At 38.7% G+C, this 22,499-nt stretch overlaps 1 protein-coding gene across 1 annotated transcript in view; it reads left to right on the plus strand.

The window, feature by feature from the left end:
- The first annotated feature begins 15,722 nt into the window (after window positions 1–15,722).
- LOC134212392 (17-beta-hydroxysteroid dehydrogenase 13-like) overlaps window positions 15,723–22,499 on the plus strand; it is a 36,903-nt gene continuing 30,126 nt past the window's right edge. The window contains exons 1-3 of the mRNA XM_062690183.1: window positions 15,723–15,861; window positions 16,081–16,334; window positions 16,405–16,734. Coding sequence (XP_062546167.1) covers window positions 16,146–16,334; window positions 16,405–16,734 — 519 coding nt within the window. The 5' untranslated portion in view covers window positions 15,723–15,861; window positions 16,081–16,145. The remainder of the gene's footprint in view (window positions 15,862–16,080; window positions 16,335–16,404; window positions 16,735–22,499) is intronic.

Below are 22,499 nucleotides of genomic sequence, written 5' to 3' on the forward strand. Positions count from 1 at the left end.
GCTGATTCGCCGACGCGAGGTGTTTTGTTCCCTGGGAGGTGCCAGCTAAAAGGCGTTTTGCCTCATGAGTTTTCCGGCAACTGAATATCACCACTTTTTTTAAATGTGAATATTATTAATATGATTGAGATTTTTGACAATTTTTGAATGGCATCAACTAGCTATCTTGTTTAACTGATGCATAATGTGAAAATACTCATGAATAGCGTTACAAATAAGACAATAAACCAGTGTTTGCTTAGCTAGGGCATATTGCCCCCCCTTCCCCTATACAGAGATGATAAGTAAGAGACTTGTTCATTCTCTTTAGGATTCAATTCCTGCTCAATTGCATGTAAAATAATGGTGAACGCATGGTTGTTTGTTTTTTCTTAATGGATTGAACGACAATCTTCCGGGTGAGGTGGAAGAAGCGCAAATCGTTACATTTCAGTGAATATGAAGAAATTTGCAATTTTTTTATATTGCAGTTCAATAATGAATAACTAATATATTGAGTTGCAATGGTAATATTCGTTCATAAATGTCCTAAAACAGATTACCTATATGAATGATTTTATGAGTCAGGCCATTTTGCCCCGTGGGTTCGTTATGCACTATTCTCCCCTACCATATCAAAATTTCCTTCCTCTTCTTACGCGGAAGAGCGGTCTGAGCTACTCCCGGCTAATCATCATAATATGTGAGTTTCTTTAATTGTTACATAATCTTGTTTTGTTGGTCTAATCAGTTAAGTTTTCAAAAACAAAAGCATCGAGTTTACTCAATGTGAATGATTGCCTGTCATTAAACGATTTAATACTATTCCATTCCCCTTAATTGTAAGGGCATCTTTAGTAAGGGCATCTTTAGTAGAGTTATAAATTGTATGGGAGATAGGAAATGAAATTGAAACTGTAAAAATGCCATCTTCAACAGACGTTATAGTTTTTAAAATTTGAACACTTTCGTCGAGAAATTTATAACTGGAATACTGCTCAGTTGTATTTTTGCACGAATTTGCAACAGAATTTACTGGAGTTTCATTTCGTTCAAAACAATAGAAGATGACGTCATCAGCTACAAAAAATACTATTTCATCGACATCATAACAGTTTGACATTTGAATTGGCCTCGGAAGATTAGTTTTTCGTTTTCCAGTATAAAACATGAGCAGCTTATAACTGCTACTGAAGATGCATTTCTTGTTTTATATCTTTGACAGTTATAAAATGTAAAACTCAGGAAATAAATATAACTATAACTGTAACATTACTAAAGATGCCCTAATGTTACAGTTATAGTTATATTTATTTCCCGAGTTTTACATTTTATAACTGTCAAACATATAAAACAAGAAATGCATCTTCAGTAGCAGTTATAAACTGCACATGTTTTATACTGGAAAATGAAAAAATAATCTTCCGAGGCCAATTCAAATGTCAAACTGTTAGGGCATCTTTAGTAGAGTTATAAATCGTATGGGAGTTAGGAAATGAAATTGAAACTGTAAAAATGCCATCTTCAACAGACGTTATAGTTTTAAAAATTCGAACAGTTTCGTCGGGAAATTTATAACTGGAATACTGCTCAGTTGTATCTTTGCACAATTTTGCAACAAAATTTACTCGAGTTCAAAACAATAGAAGATAAAATCATCAGATACAAAACATACTGTTTCATTGACTTCGTAACAGTTTGACATTGGAATTGGCCTCTGAAGATTATTTTTTCGCTTTCCAGTATGAAACATGTGCAGTTTATAACTGCTACTGAAGATGCATTTCGTGTTTTATATCTTTGACAGTTATAAAATGTAAAACTCGGGAAATAAATGTAACTATAACTGTAACATTACTAAAGATGCCCTTATGATGTCGATGAAATAGTATTTTTTGTAGCTGATGACGTCATCTTCTATTGTTATGAACGAAATAAAACTCGTGTAAATTCTGTTGCAAATTCGTGCAAAAATACAACTGAGCAGTATTCCAGTTATAAATTTTCCGATGAAACTGTTCGAATTTTTAAAACTATAACGTCTGTTGAAGATGGCATTTTTACAGTTTCAATTTCATTTTCTAACTCGCATACAATTTATAGCTATACTAAAGATGCCCTAATCGTACAGATTTTACTTTTATTTTATTTTATTTATTCATCAACAGGCTATTTAAGCCCCAATGATGTTTGTACTAAATCTATTACATCAATAGCTAATTAGTATACTTTACAACAAGTTTTATGATGATTCTTTACGAACAACTTTATTTCTATCTGCACAGTTAAAAATTCTGAAAATTACACGCCATGGAAATATGTAAATGCTTATTTTTGTGTTCAAAAGCCTCTAATTTTACATCCTACTTTTTCTTGTATGCAATATTGAATAAAAGCTCCATATTAACGACGACCTATAATTTTAAAAAGTGATGGAAAAATTAGTCGGATTGAATGGAGCCTTTTTGTTGCATCACATATGCTGTAACATTTTTATACTGTGTGCTGGCATGAGTTACATCACACAAGAACATTCTAGCTCCTAAATTCTCAATAAATTCTGAATCATAAAATTACAGTTTTAACAACAATCATAAATACAAAACAAAATCAACACAGTATAAAAATGTTACAGCATATATGATGTAACAAAAAGGCTCCGTTTGATTCGACTCATTTTTCCATCACTTTTTAAAATTACAGGTCGTCGTTACTATGGAGCTTGTATACAACATTGCGTACAAGAAAAAGTTGGATGTAAAATTAGAGGCTATTGAACACAAAAATATGGGTTCAAATATTTCCATAGCGTGTATTTTTCAGAAATTTTAACTGTGAACATAAAGGGTGAAAAACAGGAATATGTCGGTTTAACATCGACTCTTTGGTGTCCATGCAATTGATACGTATTTATTCTTTCACGGTCCAGGTTCAAGTTACGGTTCACGGTCTACTATACTCGACTTATCGAAGTGCCATACCACTGGAAAACTAAACAATAATTTTCAATTCAATTTATGATGGTTTAAATTCATTGTTGATTTTTCGAAATTACTTCCTCGAGAATTAGTACTTCGCCGAACTCAGTGTTATTTGGTGGAGGTTAAATCCAACGGATCGTATATGAATCACGTCTATATTCACATGTTTTAAGGTACATAAATAAACAAAGCAAAACACGAATTGAGAGAACCATTAGAAACATAATAAACTAACAGTGACAGGTCACTTATTTACTCGCTTACTTTTGAGGAACAATCGGTTAAGTATGAGTATTTCATGAAAAGTGTTTTATTAAATATATGCATATTTTTCATTTTCATTTTATTTCAAATAACTTCATCTGCGTTTGCTTAATGAAGCCTCAAGATGATGAGATGAGGAAAAGCCATTTTGAGTAGACCATAAACACATTGCTTGCTCAAACAGGCGTAAAACCGTATTCCTTTCCTAAACATTAGGAGGAGATCCCCCAGTGCCGGACACATAAACCATTTAACGAAAAACTCTCTAATTATCCGGATTATGTTTACATGTACCTATATCATATACACAAAATATGATCATTGATGATTCATAAACACTATATTTGATCATTTGAACTCGTTTTTCGACGAAGTATTTTGATGATGAATTTTGGTGAGAATTGTCGCGGTTCAGAAAAGTGTCCCCGAGTACCGGACACTATTGCATCATGTTCAAATATGACCAAGTTCCTATTACATGAGTGAAGACATCATTTAGAATGGTAATATTTTTCACTTGCTTCAAGTTGTAGATATTAACACGTGTTAGTAGAGCTTATTTGATTCTCCAGCTCAATTTCTTACATCCTGCTCAAAATTCCCTCTATTCTCAATGACATCTTCAATTTTTGTTTTTGCTTATTTCTATGGCTTTCTGATACCTTAGTAAGAAAAAACAATTGAATTGAAGTAAGTTAAACAAAACAGTTGCAAAGAATGGCTATTTGATCACATGAAAAAACTTACTGTCCGGACCCGGGAGACGGACAGCTACCATATACAGAAATTGATTTTGCATCATAGATACATTATATTTATATATCTAGCAAATCTCGCTTAACTTTTCAAAAGGTCCTAAGTAACATTTTTTTCATGAATTAATTTGAATAGCGCAATCAATAGAACAGCATGAAAGCTATTGATTGCTGTATTCAAATAAATTCATGAAAAAAATGTTACTTAGGACCTTTTGAAAAGTTAAGCGAGAAATCATGATCGCTATTTGATATATGAATAATATTGACCATCTCTACATAATCATAATGCATTTGACTAATTTTAATATTGTTGATTCAAACCTTTTGAAATAAGGCGAAACATGAAAATTTTTGACATTTTTGTTCAATTTTAAATTTTGTACAAAGTTTACAACATGAGAATCTGATATTCCATGCAAGTAAAGGACTTTTCAATAGCTTTCTTTTGTACTACATGAGGTGAAGGAGGGACCTCTGCAAGTGTTGTTTTCAGAAGTGTCCGGTATTGGGAGGTGTCCGGCGCTGAGGGATCTCCCCCTACAATTTGTGGTACATATAATAAAACTTAAAACTAAGATTCGTAGTTTTACTTTTATAGCCATCAAGGTACGTCAGGATGTTGCAGGCTCAGCGACGACAGCAATCGAGAAAAATACATCATAGGGGGGAAGACGGCTGTGTCAGGTTTTGTTCTATTATTGTCATGGGGGTTTTTGTCGACCACATTTTATGAAATTTGGCCACAATATTCTTTGATATGCAAAGATTATTTAGGCCAAATTTGAACATAATCAGTCATAAAAAAACCCCTGACAATAATAGAACAAAACCTGCCAAAGCCGTCATTCCCCCTATAACACCTTTAAAAAAACTTTAAAATCGTTGGACAAAATCTCACCTGTGTCATATCGATGCCCCTAGCTTGTAAACGACGTTGAAAAGCAGCACCGGAATGATTGAAATAAAAAAAATGTGGAATACTTCATTAAATCTGGAGGACATGAAGCGGATTGGATCATGAAGGCCATATACCGCATGGCGTTGTTCAAGCTGCAGAAAACCACGTTCACGGAGACTTCTCTCGGGTGCGTATATGTTCAAATGTCCCAATACTTCAGCGCAGTCTATATCACCCACCAGCTCCAGTGAATATATCTTCTTTCTTCTACTGTCTGCAGCCCCAGTAGCCTGCACCGATCTTCGTAGGGTGGTAGATTCTGCGGATCATGATACACGACGCCTAATATGGACACCATATAACGGAGCACGATTCCAATATAGAGCGCACTAGTGCACTGCACCTCCTTAGCCGTGCGGTAAGACGCGCGGCTACAAAGCAAGACCATGCTGAGGGTGGCTGGGTTCGATTCCCGGTGCCGGTCTAGGCAATTTTCGGATTGGAAATTGTCTCGACTTCCCTGGGCATAAAAGTATCATCGTGTTAGCCTCATGATATACGAATGCAAAAATGGTAACCTGGCTTAGAAACCTCGCAGTTAAAAACTGTGGAAGTGCTTAATGAATACTAAGCTGCGAGGCGGCTATGTCCCCAGTGTGGGGATGTAATGCCAATAAGAAGAAGTAAGAAGAAGTAGTGCACTGCACAGTATAATGACCGGAGACATAGAGGATCACGTAATTTGCGTGTCAGTTTGAAAATAAAACCCAGCTGCCTGTTGGCCTTGGATATAATGCTTTCATAGTGTAGTCGGTATGAAAAAGCTGGATCGAGGATGACTCCCAGGTCACGAATATGGTCAGTGCGCTCAAGATGCTGATTCAAGATGGTATAGTTATGTAGAATTGGCCGTAGTTTCCGATGAAATGTTATGACGTTGCATTTTCAATACTAAGAGTTAGTTATTCAACGAAAACACTTAACAGTTCTTATAGCAGACAGCAGTCTTGGATACTATTGTCTACAACTTTCACCCAATCTGCATAGAATAACCGATAGCCGGGGGCAATAGCCTGGACAGTTCGTTGATGAAGATTGAAAATAGCAGTGGACCTGGGTTGCTTCCTTGAGGAACGCCGGACTTATTCGAGAAGAATTTCGATGAATGATTACCGATTTTAACGCTCAGCTTACGGTTGGTAAGGTAGGATTCCATCCAGTCAACGTGATCTACTCGGTCAAATGCTGATTTGAGATCAGTATATATAGCATCGATTTGAGAACCTGCATCAATATATTGTATACAAAAAGAGGAAAAATGCATGAGGATTGTGGACACTGATCTCTTGTGGTAGAAACCATGTTGATCCGAGGAGATATAGCTTTTGCAGCATACAAACAGTAGCTCGTAGATAATGATCTCAAAGCCTTTAGAGCTAGCGCAAATTGAGCAAAATTGCTAAAGGACGGACCACGTTACTTGCACATTTTTTTCAGAATGCATGATGGAATTCCGTCAGGGCAAGCGGTAGTCGAAAACTTCAATTTATCAATGGCCGTCTCAATCTGTTGAAAATCGATTAGTATATTCATCAGCATGCATGTGTTATAAGCTACATAGGTCCAACCTTCTTTAACTTCGTCATTTGATGCGATGAAATTGTTGAAAGCACGTTTGATATGTACTGCAAATAACTCACATTTTTAGGCAGACGTGCTAACATTATCGTTTCCAAGAAACATTTAAACCGGTAAGCCATTTTCTTTGCATTTGGAGTTGTCAAACGTCCAGAATTGTTTGAGATTTTGCCGAAGCTTTTCTTGAGCCCTTCAAGTGTACCTTTGGTAAAACAGCTTATTGTAAAACCGGTAGTTGATGCTCGCATGGCTGAATTGTTGCTTAGCATATGGACATCGAGTTCGACAATACTTCCGTAAATAATTCGACCTAACAGAATATCATGCTCCTGTGGTCCAAGATTGTTTTGAATGGATCACGCTATGTTTAAAGGCAACTATTATGCAAAGTGAATGCACCTCGGATGTTAAGCCGTTAGATCATAGTTTTTGACCTCTAGTTTAAGGATCTGCGTCGATTAAAATATTTCATCGGTGAAATTTTGACTTTTTTACTATTTAAGGTAATATTTTTAACCTAAAAACCTTTTCTGATTTTTTAATTTTTATTTTTTTTTTTTGAAACAAGTTTAGGGAATATAATATCCAATCACTTCTTTTTTTCCTGATGCTTTTAGAAATATTTTCATATAAAAACATTTTTCATATGATGAAAATAGTAGAAGTTATATTAAAATTACTGCCAGTCTTAAATGTTCTTACGGTTTATTATGAATAGATCTGGAGCCTTCCTTAGCCGTGCGGTAAGATGCACTACTACACTGCAAGACCATGCTAAAAGTGGCGGGGTTCGATTCCCGGTTTTGTCTAGGAAATACTGTCGCCTTCTCTGGGCATAAAGTATCATCGTAGCCTCATAATATACGAATGCGAAAATGGTAACTTGGACTCACAGTTAATAACTATGGAAGTGCTAAATGAACACTAAGCTCCGAGGCGGCATATGTCAGAGTGGTTGATGTAATGCCAATAAGAAGAAGTATTACTAGAAGTATTAAATTTAAGAACATAATATCACTCTTTAACATTTCAAATCAACAAAAAATTGAAACCACGAACTAGTTCAAAGCGGTATTTATGTTCTGTAGTTCAAACTTGATTGAACCTCAATGGACGTCTGCATTATGTGACCACTGTTATATGCTACCACCGTGGATAGCAGTTTACTTGCATACTGTTCGTGGTTATCTGGCTTTTTGTAGTTTTGCTAGATAGTATAGAAATTTATGTGGATGGCTTCTGTTGTTTGCTCCGTATACTTTGTAAGGCCTCCCTGTGATGCGCTCAATTCAAGAACATGGAATTTCAAAATAAGAAATTTTTCGGTGATTGGTAGCCCGGCTGCTATCCAACTGTCACAAAAAGCTCGTATGGCGTCTGAATAGATTTCCACCAATGTTAAAACACCCCGTTTAACTAGACTTCGGCAGTCACGCCCAGTGAAACCAAGTTGAGCGTGATCAGTTGCGTTGACCTCTGATGTCCAGACTTCAGATTTGCCTGGATTTTTTTTTTGCTACAGGGCCGAAAATTTGGTAGACCAATCCCACCAGCTAATGTAGCGCTGGAGGAGGGGTTTTGTCTAAAATTGTGTCATAGTCTTCTCCTTTCAGAAGATGATTATGAACACAATTGTAATATAATCGAGCATCTTCCTTGACCTGTCCAGTGTCCAGCGTGAAATTCTGTTTCTATGGTAACAAGTGGTGCAGGGTTGCTGGTTTATTTAATAAACACGTATGAGATATGCAGTTACACAAGAATTCGCTATCGAAAAATGAAGTATATGTGGTGTCAACAGTATTTTTAGTATAACTTCTGCTACTTTCATCATATAAAAATTGTTTTTATATGAAAATTTTCCTTGAATTTTCAGAAAAAAAATGTGGTGCCTGGATTTTATATAACTCGCTTCAAAAAAATTTAAAAAATCAGGATAGATTTTTAAGTAAAAAATATCCCCTTAAAGGGTAAAAAAGTCAAATTTTCACCGATGAAACATTTCAATCGACACAGATCCTTAAACTAGAGGTCAGAAACTATGACCTAACGGCTTAACATCCGAGGTGCATTCACTTTGCATAATAGTTGCCTTTAAACATAGCGTGTGGATTGCATAGCCTCGATGTGTCTGGATATACTTGGCATATCATTCTTACGGTTAGGAAGCAGATAAACAACACCAATGCTTATTTTTTGCTTTGACAATCTGAGTAATACTCAAAGCTGTTCAAGAGATCTGTCAACAGGAGTATGGTCAAGACAACAGTTTAAACCAGCAGAGATAGCAATGAGTATTCCACCACCTCGGGAATTGCACCTGTTCAACTCATTTCGAACATTCCTGAGCACAGTGTACCTGTCCCGAAAAGTTGCGCAGAAAATATCTTGTCATCGAGCCATGTTTCTGTTAGGATAATAACATCGTAGCACGTTTCAGTAACAGCCAGAAAAAAATCATCATTGACCGCAATCCCCGAACATTCTGATAGTAAATGAGTAGTTTTTCGTTGCAACTCGGCTGATTAGGATTAATACACGATGAGCCAGATGAAAGTGGCCGCGAGGAAGACTGGTTGGTTTGAGCACTAGGTACACCAGAAGTAGTAGATTTAGGGCTAACGATATCGCTCTGAAATAATTGAGAGATCGCAGCAAGCCATGCGCTTGGATGGTTGCTTTGAAATTGCTGTCACGTTTTTGTTCGTTCCAGCAACAAATAGATTTGGCTGATGACTATATTTTGCATATATGCTCTAGAAGAAAAAAAGTTTATGTGATCTGAAGTTTAAAATTTACGTGTTTGGTGACTTTTAATGAAGTGTGTTTCTTAATTGAGTGCGCGAAATCGTTTGAGGAGTTTGTATACCGGGACGTCCTTGGTGCAATATGTGTGGCTGAGTGAAAATATCAGAAATACATGAACATACATACATTGATACATTGCTCAGAATAGATCTGGAAGAGTGAAGTGAATTGTTTGTGGACACTAGAAATGATCATCGTTTCCTCAGTTCATTGAACCGGAATTGGATCAATTTGGTGAGATTGTTTCAATATGTTTTTATATGATTCCAAAACTAAATACGCGCTGGATTAAAAAATCCGGAAGTTTGTTTATGGATCCATTATCCAATTGATAATGGTAGCATAAACAGGCGGGGCTTATTGTAAGTGAAAGTGGCCTCGGACTGGACGTGAGTTACCAGGCAGTCTGAAATGGGTCACTGGAGCTGCGATAGAGCTAACACCTTCTAACTCCCGGGCTAAAGCTGACTTTATTACAGTCAGCTTTCTTCCATAATACCACTGCCAGACAGTGGGAGTTAGATTGAAGATACATACATACATACAACGATATCGCTCTGAAATAATTGCAGTCGATTGAGAGCGGGAGCAGCATCTCTATTTACATCGGAAGGACATATACTAAAATCTTAACCTGGACCAGCCAGTTCGATGTGTTGGTATCCTTAATCCTGGGATGATGAATCGGGTCGCTGAGATGATGAATCAGATCGGGTCACATATGACGAGGGTCGCTGATAAGGTTGATTGGTTTGTACAACAAATTCATCAAAAGTCGTTGTGTCACCATGGCTGACAACAAGCGGTAATGGTAAAGTCGCAAAACATGTGGCGAATTGTTGTCACCACAATATCAGTTGTGAATTCACCTTAAAATGAAGTCATCTCACCTACAGATATGCAATCAAAATGTCTATCGCGGTTCTGTTTTCAACATATTCATGCATTATTTCGAGGCACCCTGTGGCGCAAATATCAAACAACTTCAATTATAGCGAAGCGGGCGGCCTACTAACAGCAAATACAACTGATTTCAATTTTATTTATTTTAAGCTATTTATTCCAATTAATACCATGATCTGATATGTATAATAATCGTGCAAGGCACAATTTCTTATCGGTAATGGTGCCTTTCTTGTGCATTGTGAAAAATATTTTAAACTTATAGCCTTATCTAGCCGATTTTAAATAAGAAACATCCCAGGACTTGGAAAAATTCGGGATTTCCCGATTCACGCGATATTATTTTTGAAATCCAAAAAATCACGGGATAAAAAAATCTATGTTCACTTCAGGTTTACTAATTCTGCTCACAAACGTTATTTGTTTGGGTAATAAACCCATTACATCTTTTTGTCTTACTCGTATACTAAGTATACGTAAAAGCTATAGGATCATTCCAAAACTGAACTTTTAATATAAGTTTCGGAAACCCATAGTGTTATATAAAAACCAAATCAGCTCGAATAATCGCGGATTTTTAATACTTTATTGTTGTGATTTTATATAATTATAAGTTCATCACCTAAAAATAATTGAGGTGATGTCTGTACACACAATAAGGCATTTTATGAGACAGATCGAAACAGCTGTTTTTCTCGTGTTTATCTACTTTGACAATTAGTGGGAGCCCGTTTGTTTGTTAATTTCGCGCTGAACATTCCGATGGGTCCTATCATCAATTCTGCCTGTTTTACTTTTCGTCTACCAGGGTTTTAAAACAAAGTTTTTCATACGATTCTTAAAACGTGGCATTAGATTATTCATAGCATTGCATTCTAAGCATTAAATGCTGAAGAAAACACGAATGAAAAGTAAAACGTTACAAACATTATTTTGTGTTCGGACCTAACGGAATGTTCACGCAGAATCATACCAAAACAAAACACTAGAAGTAAATAATCGGGCCACCACGAAACGTCTCATAAAATGCCTTATGTGTACACACAATGCGAGACACACTTTGTTGTACCTGCTATTTTGGTCATAACGATAGTCAACTTTTCTCAGGCCAAAAACTTCAGAACGCATAATGAGCGATCGGTCAAATGTCTGATGTTAAAAACATGTTTTTGCTTTTCTCGTACAACAAATTTGTACTAAAAGGTAATCATGTCACTCCAAAAACGAACTTTCTATAGATGCCTCGGTGAGCCATAGTGTTTTTTTGTTATATACACTGTAAACCCGACAATACTCATTAAAGAGTAAAAAAGCCCCAGTTTTTGCTAATATATGAATCTGTCAAAATAATGGGTACACTGACCCCACAATCATGGGTCACACACTAATATGAATCATTTCCATTTAATCAACATGCAAATTGGAGTGACTAATTATTGTTACAAAGTGACCCATATATGTGGGGTCAGTGTACTTTATTTTTTTCGATAATGTGTATTTTTTCCCCATTTTAATGTTCAAAGCTTTTACCCATTAATGGGTGAAAAACAACTTGATCACATTGTTGGCACAGAAGAATCACATAATGGAGGCTGAAAATATTTCCGCGTATTTCAGTGAGTATTAATTTGAATTTATTGATGTTTTAATAATTTAATGAAATATAATTTGTGTGATATTTCAGCTGATGGAAAGTTCGTGAGTATTTCGCTACCGGAAAAGAGAAAATCGGCCACAACTGGTGCCGACGGGAATCGAGATAATGTGCACCCAACCTGTAAGGACCATCTTTGAGACAGGATGATCCATCGGTATTTTGCTCCTGTTATCGAATCCCCTCCCTCAGAACAATATTAACACATGTTTATCCCCTTCGACGTCGCGAAGGACGGTATCGGAAACCAATGTCAGCACCCAGAAACAATTGCCAATCGCCGACAACACAGGGAGCAGCTCGCTAGGCTGGTGTTTATTGCTGAACTAACGTAATATGTGTTTATATTTATAATGAATGTTTACAAATGAATAAATACGATAATTTTGATGCCAAATATAAATATAAGGTCTTCATACAATGATTTACTTATTAACGGATACAAATTTGTTATAATATTTTCGGGAATAATTTTTCTAAATAATAAAGAGTGGTTTTTACACATTTTCTTAAAAAGGGCTTTGGAAATAATGGGTAAAAATCACTCGGTGATTTGACGTACGAGCGGTTTACCCATTAATGAGTAAACGCTGTTTACTCTTTTAATGAGTTGAACTATTTAAGTTCATAATGGGTACTATTTTACCCATTAAAGAGTACTTTGGTGGCACAGTGTATAAATTATAGATAGTAGAATCTATAGATGAGCGAAAGCATGGCTGAGTCGATTTTTTTGCCCGTGCACACGCGCATATGACGTCACAGCCCTTAACGTTTCCATTGAAATCGTGACGTCATGCTGGTTTGGAGACACGTTTGACAGTTCGTTTGGAGACAGAGGATTTATCTTCGCTCATCTATATATTCCACTATCTATAGTGCCACCATACTTCCTGAAGAATTCAGGAGTATTATAACCGCATTTCTAATTATTTCTTTCTTTTAATATGATAGAGGACATAGTTGGAAAAGTACTATGAAGACAGTCGATATCGCCGCGCTTCAATTAGGCCGACAAAATATTTAAAAACAATTATGTCCCCCCCGTCTCTCGGTTTTTTTTTGCCCAGAAATAATATTTTGAGGGGGCAACAAAAAAAAATCGGACAAAACATTCTTTAACAAATCCGAGGAGTTTTATTGATTTTTCCATTTTATTATTTATTTTTATTATACCCCCCTTTACCTTTCAGAGACCAGTAGGACTTCTTCTTCTTATTGACATTACTTCCCCACACTGGGACAGAGCCGCCTCGCAGCATAGTGTTCATTAAGCACTTCCACAGTTATTAACTGCGAGGTTTCTAAGCCAGGTTACCATTTTTACATTCGTATATCATGAGGCTAGCACGATGATACTTTATGCCCAGGAAAGTCGAGACAATATCCAATCCGAAAATTGCCTAGACTGGCACCGGGAATCGAACCCAGCCACCCTCAGCAAGGTCTTGCTTTGTAACCGCGCGTCTTAGCGCACGGCTAAGGAGGGCCCAGTAGGACATAATTTAAATTAAATATTTGTAACGGCCTTATTCGCTCAGCGCATATGAAAAAACATGATTTCAGACACTTTCCCGCACAGCACCATACCAAAATATTGATGGGAATGGGATGCTTATGGAACTTTATTGAATTGAATATTCACTGCCGAAAAAAAAACTGAAAACTTCATCGGAGAGCAAATGTATACACCGGGACACCGACACACTTTGGATTTCTAATTATTGGAACAATTAATTAAGATGCGGTTTTCGTTGAGTGAAAGCGTAGAATGTAGTATAAGGGAAAATTCAATTTCCATATACGTTCATACAAACTTGAAACGGCTTGTGCCCAGTCAGGGGAGCAAAATAGATTTTTTGAACCACCCTACTAATAATCTTTGCTGTAATAAATACGACACCAATATTACAAGTACAAGTTGCACCAATACCTTTAAAGTTTTGTGTTGGGTACTCAACCAACCTTCAGCTTAAGCAGCACTATGTTCAAGTGAATATGGCATACTCTAAATATGTGCATGAAAATGCATTAAAATAACAAAATATTTTCATGCTTATATAATATTTGAGTTACGTAATTTAGCTTAGAATTCCTGCAGTGTTCGTGCTTGAATGCTCAGCTGCGAGGCGACAATTATCAGCTTTGGGATGCGAATCACTCAATGAATGTTGAAGGTTCATACAGTAGGGGAGACTCGATCCCCTTTTCTCATTTCCGATGTATCACAGCCAAAAGCATATAAACTTACGCGGTTTTCACACAGATTCACTAAGAACTATATAATTTAACTTTACTGATGTGGAGACGAGCCAGCCTGGGAATTAGTTTGTATTTTTTTCGACAGATTGTTGTATGGGTGACATGAGGGCTCAAGTGTCCCCATATTGATGCAACAACTTAAAATACAAATATCCTAAAATTGTGATGGAATGTTGTCAATTGTATCAGTACAGATCATTTAGCATATTTATTACTCTATGCTGTGAGAAAATGATAGCGTTTGGTCACTGTTCTGATAAGTTGTTCAAAGAGTCAAAACACATAAACCATCCTGCACAATAAATACGATTGTCAATCTAAAAACTAACTCACCACTTAACAATCATTTGACTAGAGAATCTATACTTAAAATACGCTAGAACAAATCTACTTTGGTTCTCAGTAATACAGTCTCCCCACCTTCCCTTAATATCGATAAAATAAAAATGTAGTCAACGCTTTCAGAGTAGAATAGCAGTATACTCACTCGGTTCATTATAATAACACATCGTCGACAAGCACTCTTACCATTCGAAAATTTTGTTTGAGCAAATATTCTTAAAACAATACGGGTATTCCCTGAAGAGTTCCGAAAGATGCTATATTTCAGACGTGGGGCAATCAGTCTACCTTTGCATTGCAATGAATACATCTTAGAGGTGGCTTTGAAAAAACAGCTTAGATTCTACCGCTGTTGTGTATTATGTGTATAATAAGAATTGAGTTTGGCGAAATAGAAATAGACATATTTAGAATCGCCTATTTAGTAGCCTTGCGAGCAAAGGCGTAGGATCGCCAATCTGGAGATGACGTGTTCGAATCTCAATCCGTTCTAGGATGTTTTCGGGTTGGGACAGTTTCATTTCAGCTCGAATGTGGCAGTACAGAGGACTATCTTTTATTATAAGTATTTCACCAAACTAATTTAGTTTATCATTTTCTAGAAGGAATAATGGATTATAAATCAATTTCGCAGATTTTATAGGTAGGTGTATTCGAAGAGCACAAAAAAGGCCCTTTTCTCCAGTAAAACTCAAAGTAAACTTAAAAATAACAATTCAATAATTTTTGAATAATCCTTCTTGCGGTGCAAGATAACTGTTAACATACATCGAGTAGTATGTGATTTTAAATTTTGAAATGGTCAATGTTAGGGTAATTTGAGTTTAATTTGTAAATTGAGACAGAGCCAAGATGTATGCTGCGAGTATAGAAAATAAAATTCAGTTTTTCAAAATTAGTATATCACTTTAAAGTTGGCATTGGTTAACACTTAAATTAGCATTCTGTCACTAGTGTCACTAGTTCATTTCCAGCTTATGGCAGTTTACAAGTTTTCGCATACATATTTGTACATATTACATCATACTTTGCAAAGTGCGAAGTGAGATCGCAGTACCTTGCAATGAAATCCAACCACTGTTGTTTTACTTGAGTGATTAGATTCGATGTCTGGTCTGGCGTTTCTTCTCATAGTGTAAGAATATGCATCAGCAGCAACATCAGCAACACTCGGGCCCATAAAAAAATGAATATTATGGCCTCTACTTATACTAAGAATATGTGGCTATTCAATCTTGAACTTAAAAACGATAGTTCAATAATTACACATAAACCTGCTAACAGTGCAAGATTAGTTTAGATCTCATCATAAAGCAGTTGATTCGTATGACCGGATGGTTCGTAGTGTTTGAATTTGATTTGAGTTTAATTCAGGTAGGTACGTCGCCTTGGTGTACGACAAAGGATAAAAGATTACGCAATTACTCAAAATCCTAGAACATGATTCTTATTGCTTCAAAATGGTTTCAATCAATCTCACGGTACTGGTTTACGTAACAATTTTTTCTACATTTGTTGATTGAGATTGACTTGCTAATCATTACAAAATGAAATCGCACTGGTGTTATTTTTCAACGGTTATTAAATTGGCAGCGAATAGTCAGTCACACAGTAGATATCAAATAAGCAACAATCATTCGTGCCTAACTTAAGCGTAAATGATGACCGAAACGCGATCACCAATGCTTGGAAAAGTGACGTCTATGTATAACCTGATTGTGGAAGTGCTGCTCATGATGATCGATATCATCAAAGTGACGGCGATGAGCCAAACGATTTTCTACGGAAGACTTTTCCGTTTAGTTTTTCCAACGAGGCTTAAAAATGTTTCTGGTCAACTCGTGGTGGTAAACTATTGCGCCAAATGTGTAACGCATGCGAAGAAGAGAGTTAAATAATTTGGTTTCGTTCACGTAGATCACCGGTGGCGCTGGCGGCCTTGGGAGAGAGCTGGCTCTCCGGCTTGCAAGTCGAGGATGCAACATTGTCATAGTGGATGTGAATTTGAATTCTGCTGAGGAAACGTGCGAAGAATTGCGTGAAAAAGGCATTTCTGCCTATGCGTACAAAGTGGATGTGTCGTCATACGATGAGGTCCGAGCACTGATGGATACTATTTACAGAAAAATCGGCCCAGTAGACATTCTGATCAACAATGCAGGGTTGATACATTTCAAGTTTCTGCAGGACAGCACTGTTGAAAATATTAACCAATCAATTGATGTGAATTTAAAAGGATACATTTGGGTAAGCATTTTTAAGAATTTTAGCTTTCAATAATTGAAATTAGTACGACTGGGTTTGAATCATGATTCAATGCATCGAATATTTTAAAGTTGTATGCGTATTCTAGTAGACGAAAATAGCTCAATAATGGCAAATCGTAATGAGATATCAAAATGAGACATGGACATGATCAGTGTTGGTAAAATCACTCATAAATCTCAATCAACGAGCCCTCCAGCGAGAATAAACATGTTTGCGATTTTAAAGGAATGGATCACGCCTGAAATTTTCATTTTTATTTCATTTTCAATTACTGCAAAACCATAATTTTGATTCAGATCCAAAGAGAATTCCTATTTTTCAATCTCGACATCTCGCCCATTTGTAGCACAAAGAATGCTAGGGCATCACCTCGTCTCCAGACCTCCATCAGAGCCTAGTTTTATTTTTTGACGTTGGACTTACGTCTTTCTTTACTATACAGGGTGTCATTTAGATTTTTGGAAATTGAGAGCGTTACGCTGGAAGGGAAGATTTTGAACGTTACTAGCGCCTTTATCTATCGATGAATTTTAAGGATTTATATATCAATCAACTCGGAAACTCTCCACCATTTTGCCTATTTCATTGAAACTTAAGATTATTAAGATTATTTCAATTCTTGTCAAAACCAGTAAAAATTTCATATGTAACCAATCCCGTGCATTCCTAACACGGACATCAGAATGCGGTATGTCACAGGCCTTCGGCTCTACTGGAAGATTTTCTTTGTGTATAATGAGCCATCCAGACTACGAGCTATATCACTTGATATAGAATAGCTTGACATCAAAGTTCACAAATATAATCTTCACTGTAAATAATGCATATGACGTCTCATGTCAAGATTCTCTATATCACCAGTCTGAACGTAGTCTAAAAGAAGCAGTGCCTGCCGTGTGCGAGTTATTACAACTTGTGACAGCAGCGCGTACTGACGTGCTTTTTGCTCGCGCATTTTTGTTTCGTTTGTTCGTTCGCTGTTCGTTATGTTCGTTATGGGGCTGTTCGTCCACATTGAGAGTTGACGTAAAGTCAATGTCAACTTCTCTCCACGAACAGCCTAGATAGCCGTGTGATGTCGGCAGCTGGTTATCTGGCTAAGAATAACATTACGGATTGCCTGTTCCAGTGGTAAAAGTCCACCATACAGGTGACCCCTAATTCTCGGTGTGACGCGGCTTTATGCTTACCGTGGCTAAGAATGAATGGTTAGGGGGTCCAATAGGAACCTAATCGCAAACGGAGCCTGTGAAGCACCAGGGCCCCCTTCACAGTATTTAGCCCTCGCTGCGCTAACCGGATCTATGGCGTAGTTGACTTTTTTTCTCCGAGATAATCGGCTACTCTTATTCAATCTCAACGTGTGGTTAAATAAGAGTGGGGTTATGAATATGTGTTTTACTTAATTTTTCAACAAATTGTCACCTATATGGGTTCGCATTATGCGTTTACAATGTACTTTGTGTTTATATGGATTCGCATTATGCGTTTTTCACAGTGAACTCTGTGTTTCGTCTATGAAGTTCGGCTTCGGCTACTTTTGTTTAATCTCAACGTGAGTGTGGGGCTATGAATATGTGTTTTCCTTAGTTTTTCAATGAAATGCCACCTATATGGATTCGCATAATGCGTTTTTTTCTTACAATGTACTTTGTGTTTGTCACCTATACGGATTCGCATTATGCGTTTTTCACAGTGTACTCTATGTCTCGGCTTTGGCTACTCTTGTTCAATCTCAACGTGAGTGTGGGTATGAATATGTGTTTTACTTAGTTTTTCAACAATCTGTCACCTATATGGATTCGCATTCGCATTGGCACAGGAAATGCTGGGTAAAGCGTACCATTGGTACTTCGCGTACCTGAAGGAATAAAATAGACCCCATCTTGCGGCCCTTAGCCTCTTACCCAGCAACTCCTATCCCTACCTCCCCGTGGTGCTGGCCGGGATACGAGCAACCTTAGGGAAGATCGGGTAACCAACCCCGGTGGGAACTATGGTCGTATGCTGACAGGGAAGGGGGGTTTGCTCCTCTCCGGAGGTGCAAATCTTACTGAGCGTCTGTTATCCATGTCAAGATCGGCTCACAACAGCGTCTGTTCTACATGTTAGGGGCGGCTGATCATCGTCCGAGTACCATCGAGCGCAACTGTGCACCATGGTTCACCGGGAATAAGGAGGAATGGTCCTCCGAAAATTTAGAGGGTTTGGTGTCAGGCCCTGCAAGCCGGACTTAAAAAAAACATACGCAACGAACAATCAACAAGAGAGTACGGACCAGAACCATCGGCGAAGACCACTGCGACGAAAAAGGACTAGCGATTGGAAACTCGGTTCGTGGAACTGCAAATCTCTCAACTTCATCGGGAGCACACGCATACTCGCCGATGTGCTCAAGGACTGTGGATTCGGCATCGTAGCGCTGCAGGAGGTTTGTTGGAAGGGATAAATGGTGCGAACGTTTAGAGGTAATCATACCATCTACCAGAGCTGCGGCAACACATACAAGCTGGGAACATATTTCATAGTGATGGGCGATATGCAAAGGCGCGTGATCGGGTGGTGGCCGATCAATGAAAGAATGTGCAGGTTGAGGATCAAAGGCCGGTTCTTCAACTTCAGCATAATCAACGTCCATAGCCCACACTCCGGAAGCACTGATGATGATAAGGACGCATTCTACGCGCAGCTGGAACGTGAGTACGACAGCTGCCCAAGCCACAACGTCAAAATCATCGTAGGAGTTTTGCACGTTCAGGTTGGAGTTTAGACTGACTATTGAAAAGTTCAGCGCCCACCGGCTGACGAACGAAAACGGCCTACGAATAATTGATTTCGCCGCCTCCAAGAATATGGCCATTCACAGTACCTACTTCCAACACAGCCTCCCGTATCGGTACACCTGGAGATCACCACTGCAGACAGAATCACAAATCGACCACGTTCTGATTGAAGTACGGCACTTCTCCGACATTATCGACGTCAGGACATATCGTGGCGCTAACATCGACTCTGACCACTATCTGGTGATGGTTAAACTGCGCCCAAAACTATCCGTCATCAACAATGTTCGGTACCGACGACCGCCGCGGTACGACCTAGAGCGACTGAAGCAACCTGATGTCGCCACTGCATACGCGCAGCATCTCGAGGCAGCGTTGCCAGAAGAGGGTGAGCTCGATGGTGCCCCTCTTGAGGACTGCTGGAATACAGTCAAAGCATCCATTAACGACGCAGCGGAGAGCAACGTCGGGTATATGGGTTGAAGTCGATGGAGCGATTGGTTCGACAATCGTGCAGACAGATTCTGGAGGAGAAGGATGCAGCGCGGGCGGTCGCGCTGCAGCAAGGTTCCCGGCAGAACGTGGAACGTTATAGACGGAAGCGGAGACAGCAGACCCGCCTTTTTCAGGAGAAGAAATGCCGCCTGGAAGAAGCGGAGTGCGAGGAGATGGAACAGCTGTGCCGTTCTCAAGATACACGCAAGTTCTATCAGAAGCTCAACGCATCCCGCGAAGGCTTAGTGCCGCGAGCCGAAATGTGCCGGGATAAGGATGGGAGCATCTTGATGGACGAACGTGTGGTGATCGAAAGGTGGAAGCAGCACTACGAGGAACATCTGAATGGCGCTGAGAGCACAGGCAGTGAAAGTCAAGACAGCGGAGGAGATGACTACGTCAGTTCAGCGGACGATGGTAGCCAACCAGCCCCCACCTTGAGGGAAGTTAAGGATGCCATTCAACAGCTAAAGACCAATCAAGCAGCTGGTAAGGATGGTATCGGAGCTGAGCTCATCAAGATGGGCCCGGAAAAGCTGGCCACTTGCCTGCACAAACTGATAGTCAGAATCTGGGAAACCGAACAGCTACCGGAGGAGTGGAAGGAAGGGGTTATATGCCCCATCTACAAGAAAGGCGACAAGCTGGAGTGTGAGTACTTTCGAGCGATCACCATCCTTAATGCCGCCTACAAAGTGATATCCCAGATCATCTTCCGTCGTCTGTCACCATTAGTGAATGAGTTCGTGGGAAATTATCAAGCCCGCTTCGTTGACGGCCGCTCGACAACGGACCAGATCTTTACTGTACGGCAAATCCTTCAAAAATGCCGTGAATACCAGGTCCCAACGCACCATCTGTTCGTTGATTTCAAGGCGGCATACGACAGTATAGACCGCATAGAGCTATGGAAAATTATGGACTAGAACAGCTTCCCTGGGAAGCTTACCAGACTGATCAAAGCAACGCTGGATGGTGTGCAAAACTGTGTGAAGATTTCGGGCGAACACTCCAGTTCGTTCGAATCGCGCCGGGGACTAAGACAAGGTGATGGACTTTCGTGCCTGTTGTTCAACATTGCGCTAGAAGGTGTCATGCGGAGAGCCGGGTGTAACAGCCGGGGTACGATTTTCAACAGATCCAGTCAATTTATTTGCTTCGCGGATGACATGGACATTGTCGGCCGAACATTTGCAAAGGTGGCCGAACTGTACACCCGCCTGAAACGTAAAGCAACAAAAGTTGGACTGGTGGTGGATGCGTCAAAGACAAAGTACATGCTTGATACCTTCGAGGTGGTCGAGGAATTCGTCTATCTCGGATCCTTGCTAACGGCTGACAACAACGTTAGTCGTGAAATACGAAGGCGCATCATCTGTGGAAGTCGGGCCTACTATGGGCTCCAGAAGAAACTGCGGTCGAAAAAGATTCGCCACCGCACCAAATGTGTCATGTACAAGACGTTAATAAAACCGGTTGTTCTCTACGGACATGAAACATGGACAATGCTCGAGGAGGACTTGCAAGCACTCGGAGTATTCGAGAGACGGGTGCTTAGGACCATCTTTGGCGGTGTGCAAGAAGACGGTGTGTGACGGCGAAGAATAAACCATGAACTCGCCCAACTCTACGGCGAACCCAGTATCCAGAAGGTAGCTACAGCCGGAAGGGTACGACAAGGGCGTAGCCAAGGGGGGGCAGGGGGTGGGCCGTCGCCTCCCTCTAAATTGTGGAAAAATTGAACTGGTACTGAAATGAATTCCCTCAAACATGTGCACTTTACGATCCAATCATATACAGAAATAGGTGGTTGAAATTCAAAAGATTCCCAAAACTTATTAGGGCATCCAGGATCCATAATATATGAAAGTTCAAAACAACTCGAAACATTTCGGGCTCAAAAATTTTCCTTCTAGATCCGTCTAGAACAGAGGTTCCCAAACTGTGGGTCGCGACCCCCAGGGGGGTCGTGGGCTGTTCAGTGGTGGGTCGCGAAAGACAAATCTTAATTCATAATTTTGTTACTATTTTGTCCCACAAATCTATTCCATATTTTGAATTAGGATCTAACTAATGATTGGATGATTAAAGAACAAGAAACCTGACGAGGTCAACGGTCTTTTTTTGTTATACAATATTTGGGCAAGTAGAAAGAAGTCTTATACAATCTAAATATAAGCCCCGAACACAATCCAAAACTAATCCTAATCCAATTCGAATCCGATCTAAATCAAATCCAAATCTATTTAAAATCCAATCCAAATCTAATTCAAATCCAATCCAAATCAAATTCAAATCCAATCATCATCAAATCGAAATCCAATTCAAATTCTATCCAAATCCAATCTACATCCAATCCAAAAAATTGGCGGATTTTTGACAAATACAATGATGGGATATAAAGCAATTTATTATAATTTGTCTAATCTCTAACTCAAACTCATTTTTATCCAATTTCACAAAATC

Source organism: Armigeres subalbatus, chromosome 2 (assembly GCF_024139115.2).
Source record: "Armigeres subalbatus isolate Guangzhou_Male chromosome 2, GZ_Asu_2, whole genome shotgun sequence".
NCBI classification, from domain to species: domain Eukaryota; kingdom Metazoa; phylum Arthropoda; class Insecta; order Diptera; family Culicidae; genus Armigeres; species Armigeres subalbatus.